Source organism: Pezoporus occidentalis, unplaced genomic scaffold (assembly GCF_034315485.1).
Source record: "Pezoporus occidentalis ecotype Australia unplaced genomic scaffold, CSIRO_AGI_Poc_V1 ctg19, whole genome shotgun sequence".
NCBI classification, from domain to species: domain Eukaryota; kingdom Metazoa; phylum Chordata; class Aves; order Psittaciformes; family Psittacidae; genus Pezoporus; species Pezoporus occidentalis.
Genome location: NW_026913748.1, coordinates 11,482,493 through 11,507,330, shown reverse-complemented (window position 1 = coordinate 11,507,330; position 24,838 = coordinate 11,482,493). Strand labels below are relative to the sequence as shown.

At 38.3% G+C, this 24,838-nt stretch overlaps 1 protein-coding gene across 3 annotated transcripts; it reads right to left on the bottom strand.

Annotated features, from left to right (window-relative positions):
- Positions 1–1,121: 1,121 nt before the first annotated feature.
- Positions 1,122–24,418, bottom strand: LOC134162656 (solute carrier organic anion transporter family member 1C1-like). 3 transcript variants are annotated; one of them, XM_062616783.1, is made up of 15 exons: positions 24,399–24,418; positions 18,048–18,202; positions 15,593–15,734; positions 15,372–15,504; positions 13,230–13,342; positions 12,287–12,433; positions 12,070–12,168; positions 10,822–11,064; positions 9,808–9,972; positions 9,058–9,253; positions 7,458–7,620; positions 5,863–6,047; positions 4,571–4,635; positions 3,289–3,406; positions 1,122–2,382 (listed from the first exon to the last, which is right to left on the bottom strand). In XM_062616783.1, exons 2-15 carry the CDS (start codon positions 18,177–18,179, stop codon positions 2,166–2,168), a joined length of 2,118 nt encoding a protein of 705 aa, XP_062472767.1. In that variant the 5' UTR covers positions 18,180–18,202; positions 24,399–24,418; the 3' UTR covers positions 1,122–2,165. The 3 variants fall into 3 exon arrangements, with proteins under 3 accessions (XP_062472767.1, XP_062472765.1, XP_062472766.1); XM_062616781.1 differs by lacking the exon at positions 24,399–24,418 and adding an exon at positions 22,324–22,456; XM_062616782.1 differs by lacking the exon at positions 24,399–24,418 and adding an exon at positions 21,283–21,303.
- Positions 24,419–24,838: the final 420 nt, after the last annotated feature.

Here is a 24,838-nt window from a genome sequence, read left to right as displayed (position 1 = left end):
ATATCTTGCCTTATCTCAGATGCATGCATCTTGAAGCAGAAATTGCCATTTTGTGCGTGTGTGTGCATGTGTGCATGCACAATATTTCTCACGCAGCAAGGGCTCTCAAGGCCCAAGAGTAGCACAAACATTAACTGCAGAATTGCACAGTTAGGTGAAATAATTTGTCCTGTTTGCTCTCCTTCTACCATAGATCCATGATCTACAGTTGCAGCTTTTTAATGTTGGAGAGAAGATCACAATTTAAGTCTGGCAACAAATCAAAGTGTTGCTCTCTCTTCTTCCCTTACTGGTGATGACCTGCTGTGGCACCCAAAGACAGGTGGGCTGTTTCTGGCTGGTAGCATTTTTAAGACAAAAAAGGGGAAAAAAACTTGATAAGGAGGTTATAACCTTCTTCTGCCAGCCTTCTCCTCTGTGTTCAGAAAGGCCAGTACATTGACACCTCCTTGACCTCATGAGTTTGGAGTAATAGCTTCCTAGATTTGCTGCAGGGTATAACACCTTTTTCTGGCATTGTTGATTCTTTGTGCATAGTTCTCATAGTCTGTCATCTGGGATTAGCTCTAGTTTTCAGTTAAAACTGGTGTTTTGAAAGGTTACAGATTTTGGGTTAAAAATGCCTCACCTAAAGCCCTGGGTTTAAAGACACCATAGGAAATTATATGTGAACCAGCACATGTTAATAAAATACCATGAGGACAAAGCAGCTGAAAACCAAACAGAACTAGGCAGTTGCAATTACTTTCCCTGCCAAAACTCACTCCCAAGCCCAGTAGTTAGATAAGGAGGTTCATTCCTTTAGGTCCCACAGGTCATTCCCATGGCTGTTTCTGAATATGTCAAAGCATTTGCAAATGCAATCGTAAGAAAAGACCGTATCAGTTTTGATAGATGGAGAATCTCTACTTCCAGTAAATATCACTTCATTTGGAAAAGAGTCCCATTCTTTTCCCTTCAGCTGCTTCAATCACTGCTAAGTGACTGACATGTCAGACAACACGCTTGAGAACAACTCAGCATTTTGCTCAGTGTACTTCCTATCTAACATGTCTATTAGCCATATCCCACTGAGCCTTGAGCTTCTGTTTTAAAGTATCAAGTGGAGAATGCAATCACTGTTGTGAAACAGTACGCAAGTAAGCATCTTTTTATTTAGAGTAATAATCGTCGTCAAGCTCCAAGTGACGCAAATATGATGAACACAAACCAACAAATACACAAAAGCAACTTTGAATATATGAGCTAAAGGCTTGCACTGAGGAAGTTTTAAGATGCACGAAAACGCAGGTGAATGTTTTGCCTGCCTGATGATGAACTTCTCCCAGAACAATAAAATCTGAACATGGCAAATATATCGAGTGTTTGCAGCATAGGGCCAATGTTGCTGTTTGAGTGTCCTCTGCTGGACAGTACATGACATAGCAATAAAGGCACGACCATATGTCGGGTGGATTTTGCTAAGAAAACATAGCTAAAAAATTCTGAATATTTCTTGTGTTTCGTAGTCACTTAACTAAAAGAATTAGTTTTTAATAAAATGCTAAGACGCTGAGATTTTAAAAAACAATTATTTCCTTTAAGGCAACCTATTTGCAGTTTTAAGTAGGCATAAAATTATCAGCTGAGCTAAGATAAAATGCTTCTTGGAAAAATACTGCTTTTGTCTATTTTGTGATGGAAAATTGTTGCAATGATTCATTTAGATAAGGTGGAAATATTTTGCTTAAAGGATTTGGTTTTACTGTGGATTCTGGTTGAAATCAAGACGTTACTGTTAGCTGTGAGCTTGTCATTCCTGTGGCAGTCTACTGCATGGATCTGCATACAAGATCAACATCACATTTTGTGGGCTGTTCTGCCAGAAGTCATCCTTGACCGCACTAAAAATTGCATACTGGATTTATTGGGGGTTTTTCTTTATCTGTTGAGAATTTGGTTCAGTTCATGTAACCTGGTCTGTCCTGATAACAGGTAAGTATGGCACCAGACATAAGGCACTTTCATATTTATATGTTAGTTTTTGTTGTTGTTGATCACAAGTTTGCTATTAGTTTTGCTTTATGAATGGTGCTAATATTTATTATTTAGTTATTCATAATATGGTGAAAGTAGCTTCTAAAAGAACCTGTCCTGATTCATGTGCCACTGGTCTAAGAGGCTTTCTAAATACATGATTCATTCTCTGCATCAGTAGAACCTGGCAAACGTTCTTTGATCTTGCAATTATCTTCCTTATTCACAGGAGCATCTTCCCTTCCTCCATTCTCTATAGGCCTGCAGTCCTTATTTTGGAAGTGTTTCTTTGTCAATATATAAAAAAGGACTGCAATCAAGTAGGAAGGACCTCTTAATACTGCTGATAAACCAAGGTAGACATACCTGTGGGATAGAGATTAGAAGATAGTGTCAAACATTGAAGTTTTCAAAGGCACTGAAGAAAATCACCATAAATGGCTTTTAAGGATCACATACATACCAAAAAAGCTTAGGGGAAAATATTAAAACTCATTGTTTATAAACAGAACCACAAACTGAACATTTCTGCTTGCAAAAATTTATGTTAAAGGATTGATAATATTCTTTTTGCTTATGAAGACAGCTGCAAAGTAAAAAAAAATTCATCATCTTCCATTTGTTTCTGAAGATTTTTTTTTATCACTTTAAGGCCTTGCAATTTTTAGGGCTGGAAATATGCTGAGAACACCAGAGTGGGCTATTGTATTTAAAAATAAAAAGCACATCAGAAGTGGCCCAGGTCTTTGTGAAACTGAGAAAAATCTCTGGAGTATTCCTTCTGGAGACCAATAGTGTTTGTGTTTAACCAACACCTTCAGCTGCTCAGCATGACTTTCTTTCATTTATTTTTCTCTTGAATGTGGCCAGCACACAAAGTTAACATTCTTGCCAGTATGAACAAACTACCTGCAAGTAGGGTAGATCTGAGTCATTTTCTTCTTGATGGTAAATCTTACAATCTTTTTATCATACCAAATCTTTTAAATTGACTCAAAGGATATCAAAAATATGTAATTAATTCCAGAAATCGGTCATTGATATTAAATGATTTTTGCACAACATAAAAACTGACTAAAAAACTAAGGTTTAGATTTGATCTTAAGATGTCTCAATTTCAGGAATTCTGGATTGACCTAAATCTGAGTCCAGAGTCACTATCTGACCATAATTTTTGGTGAGTGGCTTCATACACTGCAGTATAACACAACAAAGCATGTCTATCTGTAGAAAGAAAATGCATGAGGTTTATTGTGCCCTAATTTGCCTTACCTGTATGCATTGGAGTCATACAGCCGGCAAGCCCCTTGGTGACCACAGCTTGTGCTTCCCCATTTCAAGCATGTCTTGTCAATCAGTGCACCAAAATAAACTGGTGCTGGAATCCCAGCTGGAAGGAAACAAGCAAAAATGTCAAAAGATATCACAGGAAAAGACATCTTTTTAGGAATCAACTTTATATTACTTTCTTAGTGGTAAGTTACATGCTTCAATAATGGCAGTATGTGGACTGGACTGTGGAGGGGGTTTTCTTTATCAGAATCACTGTAAGCTAGGACACCCTCTCTGTGCTGTGGGGATCATCGGTCCCCAGGAAATGTGCTCTGATGGGTTGGCTAGGTTTGTAGTCATGCACATTGGATTCTGAAGCATGGCTCTGATGAATCATTCCTTCTTCTATGCATAGCCTGAATTAACCACACTGGCTGATGGTCCTTTCTGTCTGAATGAGGGTAAAGCAACAGAAATCCTTAGTGCGGCTTGGCCAGATACGCGCTTATGCTTTTCTGCAAAACATGGCAGACAAGGGACAAAATCCTAGCCTTGCTGAAGTAAAGGCAAGTATTAACTTCAGGAAAAGGCTTTAGCATGTACAGGACTATGCTTCACACTAGCTTCATTCCTGCAGGAGCATCCTGTATTTTGATGTACAAAATAATTTATTATTTTATACTTTCAGCCTGTTTTGCCCTAGGGCTCTTGTGAGAACCTGAACTCAGTAATATATCTATAAAGACCTGTGTATTATAATCATCAGTGCTTTAGTCAGGGAATGATGGGACAAATGATCATTAACATCGTTTATGGAAGTTCCTTCAAGAAGTAAGATGGGAGTGCATCAGATTTAATCTCCAAGTCACTGAAGAGAAATGCCAGCTTTTTTGAAACGCTGGCAGTGACTCTTCTCTTCCTTGCAACGGAAGGAGCATGCTGGTTCAATGTGCTGAAGCAAAAGCCTATGGAAAGGGGTCAGTGCTTAGAAAGACAAGATAATACTTTAATTTTGCTTAGAAACTCTTCCCATTTTGGGACATCAAGCTCCCAAACTGCAACAGCTTTTAATCAGCAGGTCAAAGGTTTTCAGAACTGTGTTAGATAGTTTCCCAGAAAACTCTTCACTGAATATTGGACCTTCAGGAAAAAATCCAGGATCTTCAGGAACACCCCAGGATCTAACAACTGTTTCAGGGATATATCTGTTTGATAAACGGTAGCTGCATTGGTGTCACTTAAAGCCATATGAAGAAGCACCTCAACCAAAATGATCTCTTACCTAGCATTCTCATAATGAGTGTGTACAGACCAACTGCAAGAGATTTCAGCTCTGGCTGAACACATCTGAAAGAAAGAGGGATAATTATGAAGTATTTGCCTATCTAGTATTGAGACATGCTTATTAAACTGCTGTTAATTAACCTGAAATTGATACTCTTAATGACAGAGAGCCAAACTTTTGGAAGGAGAGTGCTTGCTACAGCTGTTGAAAATACATTAAGTGGTATGAAAAAGGTGAATTAATCTGTTGTTTTCCATCACATAGCTCCTGGGAAGTCCATTCACTTAAGCATAACTGAAGAAGTGAAATTTTAAAGTCACAATCACAGTCTATCCTAGTCTAATTGAAATGGGCTCTCCAATTGCCTTAACTCCCTGCATACATTTTCCTCACTTGATGGGATATACAATATTTCCCCAAGACACAGATGTTGCAAGTAGGTGCATTAGTGTGCCATGTTTCTATTCTTGAATGACATTTCTCTGTATACTGCCACATCTTGAACTACGCAAAGCTATCTGGCAATATGCCTTTCTGTTGGAACCATACTCCAAGCATCAGAAATGGTCATTCACTGATCTTGAATCCGTTACATATCCAGCTTCTGCCACCTCCTTACAAATATTAAAATGGTCAACACTCCAAAAGGCATCTCACAGAGATGAGGAAGGGAGGGAGCTCACACTGTTTTCCATGCTCATTTAGGATAACACAATGCTCTTAGGCCTACCATTAAATTTGCCATTAATGCATTTTTTCTACTAAGAAAGCTTTCTCTTCAGATTACTGAAAAGTATGTACTGATTTGTACACATGGTTCCAAATCACATCCTGGTATGCCTGAACCTGTGTACCTTGACAGACAGAAGCACAGGAGCCTCAGAATGAGCCCATACGTGTCATGAATTTCCAGACATCTGATAAATACAATCTGTTAGGGCAACCTCACATCCAGAAATGCATTTTCAAACATTTTCAAAATCCATTCAGCCAGAATAACCAAGCAGACAAAGAGGATGTGTTCTGGAAAACCTGGGCATATGACAGGCATGAGAGAAACCATTTTGCAGTAGTTGGAAGCAATACACTAGAATCAACTTACAGATAGCAGCAAAGGCACGTTTAATGCTAACAAACAGCCACAAACAAATGGGAAATGACAAAGTGCATTAAAGAAAGCCTGTTATACTGCAAGAGAAGCTTTTTTCCTAAGGGAGAGTAACCTAAACATAGTTTTGATGCCCTTGTTGGAAAGCCTCTATCTTTGGTACGCAGTTAGTTTTACTTACCTAAACATAATCATGTATGCTGGGGTGCCTCCCAATGCATAACAAAAGCCACTTATGACTTGTATTACTGTATAGTAAATAAACTTCATTGAACAATCCTCACTTTTTGGACATTGCCCCAAGGTGGCAGAGTTATTTCCTGTCCATGAACTGCTGGCTTCAATACAGCTGCAGTTATGGAAGACCTGGAAGACACAAAGCACATTTGATAGGACAATACTCATGCAATGGGGAGTCTTGCCTTCAGACACAGGCAGAGTCTGAAGCATTCCTAAGCATCCCATTCCTGTCTTATTTGGCTTTCTTGGTGCAATGGGCAGCAGCTTCTTCTTTTATTTCCTGCAAACATTTGGAAGAGATGTTCTGTGCCTGCATGTTTTTGCCAGTGGACATAGTAACCGTTTTTGGAGGATGTTTGGCGTACCTGAAGCACTCCTGCGGCTGGCCTCAGCTTTTGTGTCCCCAGAGGGCTGTCAAAGTGGAAAAGCGAGGCTCAAGGAGCTGTGCCTTTTGCTGCTAGGTGACACCATGCTAGGTGACACCACCTTTCTGTTGACTTGTGTCTGTGAAAAGGAACTGGATCACAGGTCCTTTTCTGCTAATGCTGACCCCCCAGACGTACCTCACAGCTGTAAGCAGTAGCTGTGGAGCCCTGAGATTAGCAGTAGGTGTACTGAGAGTTTAGGAGCAACAGCTTTTAGCTAAGGCTTCTGGGGCTTTAGGGTGTGCTGAGGTGAAGGGAACTGTAAGCCACAAACCTTAACCTCTACAGAGACAGACTTGTGTGGGAGTTACTGGTCTCACTGTCATGGATGCTGTTGAGTCCTTCTCCCTTGCCTCCCACCTTAAGATTTTAAGCAAATAGTGTCTTTTGGAGAAGATGACTGTAGACAGCAGAGAGAAACCAGCGTCAAAGAAAAATCTGTTGGAGAGAAAACTGTTTGGCTGCAAGAAACATCTCCAGACCATGTGTATTCTGTAGGGATCATTTGGCATCAGAAAACATGGGAATGATACAGTCCAATGAAGGCTTATATCCATGGCCTGGAGCTTGCTCTTTGGGACTCTGCACATTATCACTAGCAATCTGTGCTGAGCAGAAAGCAGTCAGCCAGAACAATAAGCAGAATCCTGCCATCCCAGAGTCTCACATGGGGCAGACAAACTGCCTCCCCTCAAGTCATTCTTTGTACTTACAAAATAATGACCAGTATTGGGAAAGATACTGCACTATCTTAGTGTGCTTCAACTATTGACTTTAAACATGGCACCCAAAGTCAGGTTTATAAAAGGCAAGACATGGACAACTTTCAGACAACATGTAACCACTTTCATCTGTTTGTTTCCCCCTCTTGTTTTCAATCTACAAAAGATGAAAATCATTATCTACAACAAGGAGGTAGCACTTTTTCTTTCATGTGCACTAACTCAGAGAAATCTCTCTTCTGCGTTGCTTGTAGCAAGAAATCATAAATACTTCACTGACTGGTCCCTAGTAACTTAGCTTTTTCTTAAATACAGTATAATACTAAATCCCTGACATTACACAGAAAATAAGCTAGTAGAAAACCTCAGAAATTGAAGAAGGGTCTTACTGTGTTCTTTCCTTGTCCCACCGAAGCTGTGCATCCAGCTAGACACGCTGAAACATATGTGATTCCATTGTCTCCACACACAGGATCCCACACATTGGAGGAGCATTTGCAGTCAGAGTTGCACTCAGAAAAGATATCATTTTCATGGTATGGAATGGGTTTTCTTGGAAGTTAAGTTTAGACAGGTGTAAGAGTGTAAGAAACTTTTAATTCAGTGCTGTCAGTGGATCTATCCAGTGTTGCTGTCCTGAAACCCACTTCATATGCCCAGGACACACATTTTCATAGTTAAGTCTCTACAGTATTGATTTGCTTGTTTGAGATTCCATCCTACTTGCACTGACATTAAAGTGATTACTAGATTATAAAGAATTTTAAAAGAAAGAAATAGAAACATTACTACTGATTTTACTTGATAGATGTAGACAGAAAAAAAAAAAGTAAAAGCTTTACAAGGCTTTGAGAGGTCAGCTAGACTATCACCTAATTGAACACAGAGCTAGCAACAATTTACACAGTCTTATCAAGTACATCTTTACTTCCTGGTAAAACTGCAACAGTGATAGAAACTAGATTGCCTGGTCTTCATAGTAAAAAATACCCATGTCTTAAAGCCCAGCCTCAGAGAATATGGAGAATGCAGCATTCCTTTTTACTTTCAGACATTTTTAGGGTATTGAGATCTGCAACAAAGAGGGATGTCTTCCCTCATCTTTTCCTTTCTGGGTTAATTAAGCTTATGTGCTTGTCATCTCTCTCACCTCAGCACTTAGTAAGCACATTCCATGGTCCACCATTTGCATTCTTAGTGGAATGCTGCAGAGTACAGGACAAGCAGCAGCTAGTTCTCAGGTTCCAACAAATATAAACACCCTTGGCATCTTGCCTGTTCAGTTGCACATATTCAGCTGTGAACAAGTATGGCTTGATAAATTAACTATAGTGACAGATTATTGAAATGTGGGTAAGTCTTCAGGGAGACACAGACAGGTTCACACTAGCCATGAGATACTCTGAAAAGGCTGGATGTGAGGCAGTGACAACCCATATGCAAGAGTGTTGCTGGGCCCCTTGGACAGCTAGATCCCAGCATGCATCCCTTCTGCTGATATCTTTACTCTTTCCAAGACAAAATAACAGCCTTTAACTTTCAAACCCTGGTTCTCTCCTGAGAGGAGAGAGCCTTTCCAGTGGGCATAAAAGCTTCATTTTGGTTTGCAGGAGGCTGAGAGTCTAGCAGGTTGCAGTCTTTCTGTCTGTGTAGTATATGCTACCAGTGCTCTCTGTCACATATGCTTCATCCTCTTACTGAATACGCTTTGCTAGCAAATTGCTTCTGGTGTAGAAATAGTACTGTGTCAAACAACTCACACACTCAGCCAAAGAATCTACATTAGTAATGATGCACTTTTGCTGATGTATTTCTCACGAATCTTTAACTAGTGCTGACCGATGAAACTATCACAATGACACGGGGTAGTGTTCACTTTCTCTTAAGGATTGCAAAAGCATGTTTCTCTTTTAGCCTTGATCTCATAGTACATTTTTTTAACTATCGCTGCCATGGAGAAAATCACACTCTTCTTCATTTTATACTCACCCTTGATAGGACACTGTCATTCCTGCTACCACATGGTTCTCACAGCCAACAAAAAAGTGCAAGAGAGTGAGGAGATAGGCCACAAATGACATGGAAAATGCAAACTTGGTTGCTCCAATGATGCCCATTTTGTACTTTTTCATTAAAAGCCCTCCCAGGAAAATTCCAAGACCTATAGGAGGTAAGGACGTCAATCCTGTAAGAGATTATAGAAAGGGAATGTTAAAAAAAAAAGTCACAGTGGACTTAAGAGCTAAAGTCTGTCCTCACACTGATGGCCCTGGCAGCTTTATGTTCTATTATGATGACTTTAGGTGGCTTTGCTCAGCCTAATCCCATATGCTATTTTTGAAGCGCCTAACCCTTAAACCCCACTACCATTGGAAGGCACTTGTCAGACATTGCAGAAATTAGAACTCCCATAGCACATTCATTGCACATTTGGGGTCCTGTTGCTACAATGTAAATGGTAATGTAATGTAACAGAATATGACATGATGTGATATATAATATGACATGACATGACATAATTTAATATCATAGAGTATCATATATAATATAATAATTTATTCTGGTCCTATAAGCACCAAAACATGAGTTTGAATGCTGCCTTTATATAATTCAAGTTCAGGAGAGACTGCCATTTACATCAGCCTGTTCTGCAAGGAATTCAGTCCCAGAAAAAGCATGCCAGAACTTATTCCCATGCACTGCTTATAGCATAAGCAGCCATTGCACAGTGTAACTCACCTATTAGAAAGTTAGATTTAGCTGTAGATTGTCCATACTGCTGTTCCATGTACTTTGGTTTGTAAGTCAAGAAACCAATAAAGCTATTAATTTGTAACAGTGAGCAACACATAAATATAAAGTACATTCGATTACTCAATACTTTTTTCAGGGAGGTATAGAAATCTGAAAGAAAGGGATATATGAGTTGGCTTTGGAAGATGCATGACATAATTAGTGGTGAGTAGTCTACAAAACTTAAGGCAAAATCCTTCTTTCAGCTGTCCAAGTGTAAATCACATTGATCTTCATTTGCATATGAGTATCTGAAAGCAAAATCGGGTTCTTGAAGAACACCAGAGGTCAAGATAAAGGAAAAGAGTCCTAAAAGAAGACAGAATTATGGGTTAAAACATGGGTGCTCTAGTAAGCTCTGCATATGAAGATTACAGGGCTCCACTTCTTTCAGCTTCCATAGATTATTATTACAGGTTCAAGGCTAAATAAGAGCTGCCTTTGTGGAGATACCCGGTGTCTTCCACTGGGATCTGAACAAAGATGGGAGAATTTGACCAATGATGCAAAGCTATCTCTCCCCACCTCCTTTTCACCCCTTTCTTAACCTGAGAACAGGTACATTTTCCTTATGCAGTAATGTGCTTCAATGTCTCCATGAGCTGTATGATGATCAGATGAATAATTTGGTTTTCAGTACTCCAAAAGGAGCCTTCTAATATTTTTTTTAGGTCCTGAGACAGAAACAATTTTTCCACTCTTCAAATTTCTTCCACCACAAAATTTTAGAGATAGGTGCTTCTCAGGCTATGATACATTGCAAATGATGCATGCAGAGCCTCACAGACTTGAACAAGCTTTTGGACTTCTAAAAACCTTTAGCAGACCCCTTCTTTCCTGGGGACAGCTAACTGGTTCAGACTGAAGTGCAAGGGAGGAAAATGTTTTTCAGAACTGTTACATTGCACTGTACATTGTGCTTTTGCCTTTTCACATTTATACAACATGTGAAACACTTGCCTTTCAGTATTACTGACCACTTCCTTGGCTTAGTTTTTGCAGCAGTAAGTTTCTTCTGTGTAGACCCAATGTTTTCCAAGAGACCATATGAAGTTTGGTCATTGTTGACTTTTGTTTTTTTCAGGCTCTTTGGCAGGAAGCAGAATGGAATAGCAGCTAGCAAACTGATTACTCCACCTATTAAAAAACCAAGCCACCATGCACCCACCCAGCGGGAGTCCTGTGGGGTGATAGTGATGCTCCCTAGAATTCAAGGAAACAGATGCAAGTTACCTAAATGAATAAGTTGAACCTTACCACCCTTTATCTGCTAAAATAGCTACATTTTACAATATCTGACTTTAAGCGGTAACCAAAATCATCTAATGAGAGACTGTTCAAGAAGTGAAGACATCAGGAATCGGACTTTAAAGGTGTTGTTTCATCTGCCTTTCTACATCCTATGCTGACTGCCATTTTGTGGCATACGTGCTGACACAGAGGTCTTTATCCAACACATAAGAAACCAAAAAGGTGTGGCAGACAAGCTGCACCCCTAAAAGGTCCTTTTAGGGCTGATTGATATATTTCTATGGAGACTACCCTCTGCTAACCTGAATTATGTAGGTTGCTATTAAGCATAGGGGCATCAGGGAGATTAGCCAGGACTTTAAACTTTGTATTGCAAGGAAGATGAGAATTTAATTTCTATGACTGTTACATGCTGGCCAACAGGGATTGCTCTCCTTCCTCTGGCCTTTTGCAGATGTGAATATATGCATGTACTTTCTTTTCATTTGAATAAGGAAGGCCTGGCTGGCATACCGCAAACATTACATGAATTATAAATAATGTAAAATGCTTAGCTGAAAGGCCAGGTAATTCACCAAAACTGTAAGACTGCCATGCTAGGAGAGCTCTTTCACTAAGACCCAAGTTCAGTGAAACATTTTGGTACTGTGATAGTTCTTGGTTCTAACTTTTAAAGTTAAGTATGCATTTTAATCCTTTAATCCTAAAACACAATTCTAAAACGTGTTCCCTGTTGAATTCTGCCTTTACCCTAAAAGATTCCAGTAAATTAATAAAATGATAATAAAGTATATAACAAAATTAATGAAACAAAATTAATGAGACAAATATAAATTAAATATAAATTATATTACTATCATTAATTATCATAATAAAAACCTATGCAACTGTGTAGAAGAACCTGTTATGAACAAGTATTAGCTTGTTTTAACTTTTGCTTTGTTTTGCTTTGCTTACCTAAATCCACAAATCCAATATCCACATACAGTCTTGCACATAAAGATCCCAACAGGAAACCAAACATTGGACCCAGCATGCCTATTGTGTGCAAACTTGCTGAAAATATAATGAAGGAGATGCTAGTACATTTTAACAGCTGAAAATTTTCTTCTGCAGAGGATGATAGACCTCTTTCTTACACCACAAGTCTCACATTACTTTATGTTGAGATTACCTACATACACAGGAACATTCTCTTCTTTAGCAAAGTCATCAAGGTAAGAGATGCCCAGTGGTGTTATTGGTGTCTCACCAATTCCACGTAACATGTTTCCCAGTAAGATATATATCCACATATATGATGATGGTTCCTTCTCACAGCCTGCAGATGAGAGTTTACATCTTTGTAATAGAATAGTCAAATGGGAAACAGTGACAAACCACAGGAAATTCAGCACATGAAATAGTTATAGTTTTATATTTAATGTATTAACAACATTTTCCTCATGGAAGATTAATGAAAGGCCACCAACCTCATCATACTTTTTAATAATCTTTTAATAACACTTTTCTCCACCGCTATTTTATTTTGTTTCTAAAAGTACAAAAAAGTATTACTCATCTGAAAAAATGCTTGTGTAAAAAATGGCAGATTGATATTGTTATGAATACATTACCTGGCATATAACATTTATCTTTAATGTGAGAAGTTTGAGATAGTTTCTGGGACACAGCTTGGCTCTTATTTTACCTATGTCCCATGGAAATCAGTACATACAAGAGCTGTATTTCATATTGTAATCAAGATTATAGAAACTTTCATTTATTTACAGTTAACTCCATGCAGTTTCATGTCCTGTCATGCTATCTCTTCCATGTCCCAAACTCCGTGTAATTCAAACATAGTCTCAGCATCCGCTTCAGTGTTAGTTTGATTTTATTGTAATTTGGAAGCGTGAACATAAGAAATTGAAGATGGGATCCTTGTAATTTGTGTTTGATGGATGTTTCTTCTTCAAATGTGGTACACAAAGTGCATAAAATATTGGTAATATTCCCAAACAGGTACTGACTGATGTTAGAAATCTGACTGAGCATCTTGCATGTGGCAATGACTTACTCCATTTGCAGCCACAGAACTAGCTTTTGTATTTGTACTTACACTTACAGTTCCTTACCTGACCTGGAGACTTGCAAGAAGGTTTCGTTCACATCTTGGGGTAGGGAACAGGGATTTATGCTTGAAGTTAAGTTTGCTGAAGAATCTGTATGTGATGTCTCGTACTTATAACTGAAAACACACAATAGTAGATTTAGAAGCAGTGTCCATTAGGGAAATACTAGTGTAATAGGACAGGAACCACTTGACTGATATTTCCATTAAGAGAAATGTATCTTTGTTTAAATAACAACACAAAGTGCTTTGGAAGGAGCAAAAAAGGTTATTTAAGCATATTTTGGAAAACCAGAACACTAAAATGAAGAACATCTGTCTAGAAGATGCATCTGTCTAGAAGATGCAGCATTTTAAGCTGGAAAATTCAAAAGGGCTGTTGTAACTAATTCAGATAGGATTGAAATTTGGTACAAAAATTTAGGGTCAGGTCCAGGTGAGCTCCTTATGCTGACCCCAAGTCAATGAGGAAGAGAAGAATCAGTCTCCCTATTTAGTTTAGATGTGTATTTTGAGGTAGTGGGGAGGAAGAGTGAGGAGAAGTCATCTTCAGGCAGTACCTGTTTGCCTGATAATTTGCACTGTCTTTATGGAGAGCTATTGTATAGTAGCGAGTGGATAAAGTTGGTAGCTAAAGGACACTTTTTGGCTGTATTTACAAGGAACAATACTGTGAGAAGGCAGCTGAGCAGCTCAGGTGATGGAAGCTGCTCAGCAGCATGATCCTTTTTCCAGATAGGAGCCCTGCTGAGGTGCAAAGTACAATTAGCTGAAGCAGAACAACATGGTAAAGCACACATTCTGCTTCTATGAACTGCGTTGACTCCATTAGATCTGGCAGGCTTATTTTTCATCCTGAAACAAAGAGCATTCACCAGAAGAGACAGTGCAGAACAGTTTCCTCCTAAACATTCTGGCCCAGGTTCATGAGAAATTGTATGGAAAGTAGAAGTCTGATGCTAGTACAAGATCTACTGTCATAACAAAAAGCATTCCTTAGTTTTCTTTTTACACTAGTATATCTCAAATTGTTCTAATATATTTAAGAGAGCAACAGAAATGTGTCTTACTCTACATGCTATCACTATTAGAGCTGCGGCTGGAAACATTATTGCATATAAGCAACATGCTGTAAGTCTCTGAGCCTGGAGAAAATGAATAAAAATTAGTTTAACCAGCCATGGAAAATGAGTTTAACCAGCCATGTGCATTGGGAACAGGAAAAACCCTGGTACCAGCTCTACCAACTCGGATTCATCTGCAGGTTCTGTGCAAAGCTGGGAGGCTGCTTTGTGTGAGGAGCAGCTATTTGCAACAGGAGAGCAAAATGTGTCACCTTACACAACAAGGCCCTGGTTTCTTCTTTCATGGAGTGTGATTTCTTCTACTGAGCATCTTTGTGGGCTGGTTTCATCACCAAGTAATCTCTGAATCCCTGATTTTACATGAGTTACCTGTTGCTATAAATAAAGTCATATTTCACATACAGATGTCACTCAATAGGAAGTTACTGGCTCAGAGCTTCGAGATCCTGTTCAGAACAGTACAGACTTATTCTGGAAATCATATACATGGATTCTATATTCCTCATAATTTTATGTGGTTCATAACGGTTTGTCTTTCCTGCCTACATGATCCTGACATCTTTATTAGCAGCACATGATGCCACATTCTTAGGTTGACAACGATTTTCCCAACAGGTGTTCTTACAGTTTGCCATTCGGGAAGAGTATAAAATTCATTAAAGAAATGGCACCAGTGCAGTAGTATGTTTGACAATTTTTGAAGAAAATGTTTTCTTTGAAACTTGAATTTTCATAAGATTATCATATCTGTTTCTTCTTGAAAAAATGATTTTGGAAAATAATTTCCTTCTTTGCATCTTTTTCTCAACAAGTCTGGCTGAAAACTAAGGCATTATGACTTTCTTATTTTTTCGAGGAGTTGAACTTTTTCTACAAAGAAGCCATATTTTTCCAACCAGATAAAATGAGCAGTGATACTTGTGAGAAGAGTGATTCGTTGCACATTGAGGTGAGCTGCTATAGGCCTTTGGAAATCCATACACCAAGTTTCATTCAAAAACCAGAAAGCAGTATCCAATTCCAATGTTAGGTTACCCGAATTAATCTTGATTAATACTTACTATCCCATGAAGAAATGAGGCATTGCTGTCAAAAAACTTCCCACAGCCATAGTAAAGCATCCAACAGCTATTACTTTGGGCCTATGAAGTTTAGCTCCAAAGTAGCTTACAAATGCAATCACCAGCAAGTTACCTGGAAGGTAATGAAACAAAATCAGTGCTAGGTGCTGTACTCTGTATTTGTTTAAGTAGATCTCTGCATGTTATGAAATATCAATTACCCATCTCAAAGCTCCCATCAATGAAACCAACAGTAGATGACGTCAGGCCAAACCTTCGTTCAATCTGAGTGATGGAACTCTTCATAATTGTACCAGACAACGTTTTACTCAAGTAGCTGAATGATAAAGCAGCGAGAAATACCTGAGGAAAGATTAAGACAGAAAATGGGAGGTAGAGGCAGGAAAATTGGTCACAGGGGGATCAAATATGTTTAAAACTGTGTGGAGTAATCATTATAATGGTATATGTTTGTTACTCAAATTGCAGTGACAATATTGTGTGGATTAATTTTCACATACCCTAATGCTATGAAGCACTAGAGTGGTCTCTCAGCACTGTTTGCTCCTGGCTTTCCCTGCTGAAAAGGGCTGGTGCAAGGTACTGCGCTGAGAGCAGCTGCTTCTTTTAGGGTTCAGGTTTGCAATCTTAATAGACAGAAAGCCTGATCTTCTCTGCATTGCTGGCCAGAGGTATTCAAAAGCAGAAATCCTACAGCCCGTGAAACTTAAATTTGGCAAAGAACTCACTGGGGACTAGTCACGTTAGTGATATCCTGTAGTTACTTTAATCAAAAAGCTGAAGGCAGCCAAAATGGTGAGATTTCTAGATGCTGCAGAAGTATAAAATTTGCCAGAAATTAAATACCTAATCAAGGTAGATTTACTAATACTAGTACAATCTAAAACTAATCTTAGCCCAATTTTCCTCTGCTTGGGCGCCATTTCACTTATTTTAGGCCAGTTTGTAACTTGTTCTATCTCAAACATATAGATAGCCATGGCATCAAAATAAAGGCTTTATGCAAGTTTCTATGATATCACAGTGTGTGGAAGCTCGAACAGACTTGTTAAGTTTATCTCTCTTTCAGATGATATATTTTGAAATGTTTGGATCATGGCTATGTTGCCTGTATATCATATACCTCATAAGGGAAAACTTAATATTCTTTATGATTTTTTAGGTGCTCCCACTAAAACACATTTTGGCTTTTACAAATAAAGATGAATTTGATAACAAGTTAAACTAAGTTTGTTTAAATATTATCCAACTATTTCAACAGAGTCTTAAAAAACAAATAGACTTATTGTTCAGTGGGTAAAAGTTCCAATACAACAAAATGTTGGGTATGTAAACAAAAGTAAATATAGATTTTGACTTTGTGATGCTATCTACTTTAAGAAATGAAGCCAATACTGGAAGAAAAAGCTTGAAAATAGGTATATTTACTCTCTATCAGGAATAAAGAGAAAAATCTCACAAGTGCAGGTTTTGTCCTGACATATTTAATATTTCCTGAGCTCAACTGGCAAGAAGTTTGTAAGAACCACCTTTCTTGTCTTATTCCAGCAGTGCTCTCAGTGGTTTTGGCTGAAATCACAAACTGATTGTGATTCACAAACTTGAAAACACAAACAAAAGTGACTTGGGTATTTTGAGTTCAAAAATGCAATCCCTAGGTAAAACACAGAACATTTGATAGACTATAAGGGAAAATAACAGTTTGTCTTTTATTACCTCCAACATGTTGTGCATGTTAAGCTGTCATTGCTATAAAGTTAGACATAGATCCACAGCCTTGCCACATTACCCACATATATGTTGTCAAGTTAGCAGTGAGTCTCCCAGGGAAATAAGACCCTACTTTTTGCAAGTGTGTATGGGTTGCAGATATGAATCAGATAAAATTAGAAATGTAACAATCCTTGCCTGATACTTAAGCCAAAATATTTTGGCATATTTTGGAAGCTTGCAATTGCCTATTTTTTTTCATTAATCTTCTGTTTTATAGGCTTTTTTATAGAGAGAAATGTGTCCCTTATTGCAACTCCACTGAGTTTATGGAACTTAACCTGAGAGGAAGCTGGCTGAAGAAGTAGTCAAAACATAAACCCAAACTCATGGCTGTCAAAAGAAATCTTACTGTTGTAGTATTTTCAGCTCAGCCAGAAGCAATGCATACTACAGCTTTAACATGAAAGCAAAATTTTTATTAGTTTACTTTCTTTGTTCAGTGAATTCTTCTTGTGTGCTCCTGAAAGCTTGTGTGTTTGTGGGAATCAGTGGACTGTCTGGCCTACAGCTCTGGATTAGGTAAAAGCCCTGGAATACAATTCACTTCACCCTATTTTGTCCCTGCAAGAATGGGTGGTGTTAGCGACCTCCAGACAACAGTGTATCATAGTCACTTATTTTAGGCTGCTTCAACTGGAGTTTGCTACTTTTCTCTAATGATCAAAAAGGGCATCCACCTGTGAGTAACTTGCAAGTAATACGGTAGATCAGGAATTTTTATTTTCTTTAGGACAAAGATGAGATTCAACCACCCCTGTACTTCAGTGTGTATCCAGTTTCAGAAAATGTAGGGTGAACACGAATGAAGTAATCTGGCATGTCGTATCTTGAACAACATTTCCTAACATATAACAGCATGATCATATTGATAAGGCACCAAACCTTCAAGCCAGTGCAACAGGAAGTCTTCTTTTTGACTGGTAGATTTCTGCTTGTTTCATTAGCCAAAAGCTGGGCAGGTTCGGCTTCCTGATTTGAGTCACTGACATTGCTGGATTCGGTTTCCGCTGTCATGGTTGATTTCTTTACTGAGTGATCTGAACCCAAAAGAAAACAGTAATAAATACAAAAGCGCATATGCCAAAATAGAGTTGCTTAAGGAGCTTTCTGATGAAACAGTAGTTATAGGAAAATGCTGAGATGTTGAAACTGAATATTTTCATTGGAAATTATTTGGAACTTGGGTGTTTCAAAGTGTATATTCATTTAAATTCCAAAGTATCTTGTTTTGACATATTTCAAGTGAAATGATTCTTTACTCTGACCACTGCTCCATTCTGCTCCCACCCCCTTTCTTTTCCTGTCCAAAATGACTTCTAATGCTAAAAATACAGTTTCCACAAAAGAGCAAGAGACAAACTCTCTCTCCAAAAACAAACTACAAGGGTCAACAAAGCATCAGTGCTGAAGCACAGAGAGTGCTAGGGAGGCTCTGAATTTGCAGGCCAAGCAGCTTAGGACTCAGTCATCATATTGGTAAGATCTCTGTAGTAGCACCATGCCATCTGACTTATTCTTTCACACTGGTCTGTTAGAAACAATTCTTAATGACAAAAGAATTCATTATTTTAGCTAAATGACCTCCTATAAGGATATTATCTGATTTTTAGTCCTTGTGATAGTATACAGGGTATCCCTAATCCCCTGTTTTCAGAGTGCTGTTTATATCCTCTGATGCATGAAATCATCTGCAACTCAGTAGTTCAGCAAAACTGCTCCAGTTCTCCAGGGAAGAGCACACCCTGTAGCCGTAGATGAAAAATCTTACCCCCTGCTTTAATATAACATATTTTTTTTTATTGTTGAAAGCCCTGCCTCATAATTAAATTGAATTTGGGTTTATTACAACAAATAGTACAATACTTTTTTATTTTCTTCCTTTTTTTTCTTTTTTTTTAACTTTATTCCTGAGGGATGGGTAAGCAATTACAAAGAATTCTTCAGTGAAAATCTGAAAGGGAATTCTATGTATCTATTTGCAAAGTTTATTTAAAGAATGAAAAGACTTGCCCGTTTGTGCAACTCCAACTAGTAACAGATTTCTGAAGGAAGATCCAGAGCCCCTCGGAAAAAATGGGTCACATGAAACAAACCTTCTTCAGATCTGCAGATCTTGATACACAGGGGAGATAGGAGTATTGAAACTAATGTCCTCAAGTCAGAACTCAGAAATCATAGTTCACAGGAACTGGTTTATTTCACTTTTCACAGTAGTCTCCTCACTGGAGAAAAGGGTGAAAAACAGAAAGGGGAGGGGAGCGGGGTGCGGGGAAACACCACACAAAGGTAGGTTTTCCATGCTTGAATGGAGCTGAAAAAAGTTGGATGAACTTTTCCAATGCTGGAAAAAGTCCATCTGCAATTGCAAATTGCTCTGCTACAGTACATACAGAAGAGTAACACTTGTCAGACCATCTAAAGGGTAAGGATTTTTCTTCATTCAGATAAAAGAGGGTTAATACATAGCGATGTTTAAGACAAAATCACAAACAGATATTTAAACAACTTAGGATTTTGGGGGGGCTTAAGCTGATGAGCATGTCCTTAGGTACTACTTCCGGCGTGAACAACTAATTTCCTTTCCCACTGTTCATATCTGCTCCCCAGACACTTGACTCATGTGAGTATCACTGCTTCTGTGGCTGTCCTGTAAGTCTATGCCAGATCACACATTTGGACAAAAACCAGGCTTTTCCTTCCCTTTGGCTCCTTAGACAGGTGATAGGAACAAGAAGCAGGGGAAAAGATTTCCTCAAAATTGCACAATTACCAACAGAAATGCATGCGAATTGAGGTGCTCAGGAAAAGTTAGTATTCAAATACTTTTGGGCATCTGGTCCTCTGAAATTCATCTTTCTCTGTGTAATTTGAAAAGATTAGCTTCTCCCTGTTGTCATGAGACATTAATGGCTACAATAAGAAGTTGGGGTAGCACACTGTTGCTGGTCACTGGACTAAAGAAGTAGCTCTTTTGAGAGTTTGAGAGTACAACATGACTTAAAATCTCAGTACATGGTGATTAAGAGTGAAGGCAGAGAAATATAAAGATAGAAATAAGGGGCAAATCAGAGAAAAGAGAAAAGAAGTCAGTTATCCATACTCTGAAATAGTAAATGTTTCAGAGAAAGACTGTGAAGGCACGAAAAAGGGCAGTAAGACTGAAAATAGCGAGCAGTAAGTGCAAAGAGCAGGTTAAGCAGTTAGAAGCAAAGAGTGAAAAATGCATTAATAGGCAGAGGTTAGGTTAACATGGAATATAGAAAAAAAAGAAAAAGAATAAAAATAAAATTAAATTCAACTTTATAGGGCAAAAGCTGCTTGATGCAAACAGAAAAGTGTTAAGCCAGCCAGAAGGTGGAAGCTAGTTTATTTAGCAATGTCAGCTCTCAGTTCCTCCAGTGATCTAAGGGAAGGACTCTCAGGCAAGAAGAGGGGTGACTAGTTCCTGTCTTATTGTTGCTTTGCAAAGATGCTGCTGGAGATGGTGCTGCTTTTGCAGGGCAAGGCTACAACAGGAGGTAGGAAGCAAAAAGATGATGCAACTGTGCTGGAGAAATTTTAGAGCAAGCTGTGTGCAAAGATCAATAGTTGGAGCTGCTGGCAGCATCTCGTCCCATCCTCAGTTGACCCCTACCTACATGGAAATCTGCTGGAGATAGAAGAGGTCAGGGCTGGGGAAATGCCATGCCATAAGAAGATTAGAAAAAAAGGTAAACAGGATCGATTCACAATTATGTCAACATATATTAGCTCTTGAGCCTGACAGTTGCAAGTATTAATAAAGTTGCTATTTTAGATTTATTTCACTAGCTTTATTCCAATGTTTTTTAAACCAAGGATCTGATTGCAAGCAAAGGAAAATAGTGAAGCTTTCTGCACCAGTGTGTCATTTCACTAACATGATTTCTATAAACCATTACACTTTGCCTTCACAAGCCATTCGATTGCAGCAATGACCTGAGGTAGTTGCATTTGCAGAAAGATGAGATCAGTCAAGTAACATATTGGCACTGTTTAGTTATTCAGTCAACCTAAACCAAAATCACCCTGATCTCCTTCCTGAGGGAAGAAAACAATCCTCTCCCCAAAACCAATCATACAGATACAAAAAATACACAAAAAATCCCTAAGCTATCCTATGAGAATGAAAGTTAACATTCTTCCAGTTTGTTTTTGCATCATACCCAGGGAACATTTGAAAAACTCATTTGATCTTGTGCTCAGTAGAGTCTCTTCTGAGAAACACTTTGGGTGGGCAAAGATCAAGGTTCTTTACTATAATCAGTGTAGATCATTTTCGTTGGTGGGAGCCAAGATCTTTCACAACATCATGGGAAGCATATGGCACCTTGAAAGATTGCTCCAGAACACAGCAGTCAGCCTTGCAAAGGACAGCCTCAGGCTTCTTTAGTGCTTCAGAATATATGACCATTTAGGGGCCATGGCCTCACTCTTGCCTGTTAGATCTATTTCTTAGTGAACATTAAAAAAATTCAAGCTTGGTTTTCTACCCCCTAATTATATGCAAATTAAAATGAATAAGAGCACCACTTTAAACACATTAGTATGAATCACAGGTAATTGGTTTACAAAGATGAAGGTGACAGTTAGCTAAAGGTTTTTTAGATTCTTATAAAAAAAAAAACAATACAATGATGCTTGAGTAATTTTCAGAATCCAGCAAAGACACTGCAAGTCTTTGGGGTGTTTCTCATCACAGTTGTACTCTCAAGCAGTTCATCTCAAGATGGTACTACCATGCAGTAGACTAAAAACTCACAAATCAAGAGCCACATTTCATCCAGCACTTTATGGAACTGTGCTGATTTACAGTACTTTACTGCAGTGCTAATCTAATTGTCTTATTGATTTTTAAATACACTAAGGAATAATAAGACTTTTTAAGTTAACCTAATATAAAAAATGAATACCACATTGATATGCAGGCCTCAGTGGTGTTTGCTTGCTCAAGAATATGATGCTTACATTCATAGAAATGCAAGATGCCATCATTAAATCATTAACATCTACAACAGGAATGTTACTGGTCACAGGAAATGCAACTAGTACTACACAAGTAATGTTCATTAGCTGCAAACACTAAACGGCAACATTTTAAGTGTAAGACAAACAAAAAGTATACTAAAGAGGTTCCTACCTAGGTTCTGTATCCACAGCAATGGCAGTTACACTACCACACAAATGCTCAAAAGTCAGAGCATTCTCTTCTTAAGCAAAGCTGTGCTGGTATTTGGTAGAAGAATCATTAACTTCTAACACAAACTATGGCTTAGGCAGTTTTAATCTCGTCTCCTCCCAGTTCTGCCCTCTGATAAAGGTCCCAAAATACATGTTTATCCACAGTAGTAAAAAATTAATTAGGTAGAAAATGTGCAAGTGTGTTCCTTTTTTACACTGTTGTGAAACACATTTTTTCCTGGGCTAGTCAAGCTTATAATAATTCATACCTTCCTGGCATTTAAAAATGGGATGTTCCAACTTCAGAAGTGCACATGGTTATGGATAGCTAAAATGTATTTTGGTATGAAGTTTTATTTTCATAGTCTACGGCTAAAGTCCATTCAGCTAAGATCTGCTAGATCCAGCTAAAGACTTGCAGGAAGAGAAAATAAATATAATGCTTTAGGTATATTGAACAAACAATCATGCTTAGAAGACTGTTCAGATTTGTAGTTCAGTGCTATTATAGCATGGGCAAACCCAATGTAAAAGTATATTGGGGCTATGTGTACTTTGGAGCATCCTTTTACCTACTCACAGGTCTAGTTCAGGGAAACCTGAGTGGGTTTCCTGAGAAGTATTTTATTTGGTTGCGCTTTTGTTGTGCACTATGCCTGATTCCAGAAAGTAATTACATTAAAAAGAGAAACAATTTTTAAAGCATGTGAAGTACGATAGCTCTCTGCTTGGATGTCATACCAAAAAGTTCCATTCCTTGCAGTCTGGGGGCCATTCCCTGCCATGGTTGCCACCAATTACAGCCTATTTAATAATGCTGACTTTTGAATAATCTTAATTGAATTTTGCCTTCAATACTGTTATCAGCAATACCTTGCACTTCTCATGGCTTTTCCAGCTTTCAGCAAGACAGTTCCCTTTAGCTGCCTAGAACAAGAGACATCATCAAGAAAATGGTAGTCACTCCAAAGCTATATGTCAGGGCAATTCAGCTGCAAGTATTAGTAAAATTATGAAATAAGAATGCAGAAGGAATCCAGATCATGAATCCAGATCATAAATCCAGTCTGCAAACTCAAAAGCACCTTTTGTGAAAAGGCCAAGCCCTGCCTTGAGAGCAGTAAGAATTTAATTCCCTCCCACTCCATCCACTTCTAAGGCTGCTGCAAAAGACTGGTCTTCTGATATATAGGAGCATTCTTTCAATTTCCAGTCATGACCAAATTATATTCTAGTTTTAAACTGACAGGGTTCTTTGGCTTTAGAAGCTATTCCTTTCAATCTGGTACTGAGGACTCAACCTTGATCACAGATGAAGAGAGCACAGTTTCTCAACCTGTTTTACTAAGTAAATAAAGTAATCATGCTTAATAATTTCTTGAAATATAGTCTCTTTTGATTCTGCAGCACATCTTGGAACCCTTAGTGATAGTGCTTTCTGTCTGAATCCATATTTCATAAATGCACATGGATAAAAATGTATACAACATTGCAGGTGTAATCTTACTTGTATCACATCTTGATATGTTAACTATTCCTTATCTCTAACCTTGCCACATATGTTCTAAGATTACGTATGACATTTTCATCTTTTTTAAGAGTGGTTCGTAGTTATCTAAAATCAACAGGTACATTCAGGGTCTTCTCAAGATTTTCAGCTAAGGCAATCCTCCCCTGGAACAGAAACTCCTGTTATTGGCCATCAGCCGTGCAACTTTCTATTTAACATTGTATTCCACTCCTATTTTGCCATTCTCAGGTTCATTCTTTTTTCCCCTTCTACGATATCCAGACTCTTCTCTGTATAACCATTCCAACTAACTTTGTGCCTTTACTATTATTTCAAAAGCTGTAATGCTGCACATAATATATTTAGAAATCTAGTAATAGTTATGAAAACTAAAGAGACAGACTGGTGCCTGAGCTAAAAAACCTAAAATAGATGGGTCTTAACTGCTGGCTTCATCAAAGTTTGAGATGCCTTCCAGGAGAAAGTAATCTTAGAGAAAATCTTAGAGAAAGTCTTAGATTTACAGCATAATTTCAGGCTGGAAGGAACCTCTGGAGGTCATCTGGTCCAGTCCTCTGTGCTAAAAGCAGAACTAACTAGAAGTTTGTTGGTCTCACTCAGTTCTCATCAAGTTGAATTCTGGATGGACATCACAGAGGTCAGAGTTATGATTTTACAACAGATGTGGTCCTCTTCTTGTCAGTGGTGGGATTCTTCATTTTTTTTTTTTGTGGCATAAAGCACCAACCATCCACTTCCAGCATGCTTCTTATACCATGACTGAAATTTTCTAGTCACAAGATAGGCATAACGACTTGTCTATTGCTCTTTATTACAGGATGGCACACTGTACTTCTGCTAATTTGTGTGGTTACTGATGTTCCACCAAGCACATATACACACAAAGGCCTGTGTCTTCATCCTTCTTCAAAGGTGTGTCACAAGCTCCAATATTATGCTCTGA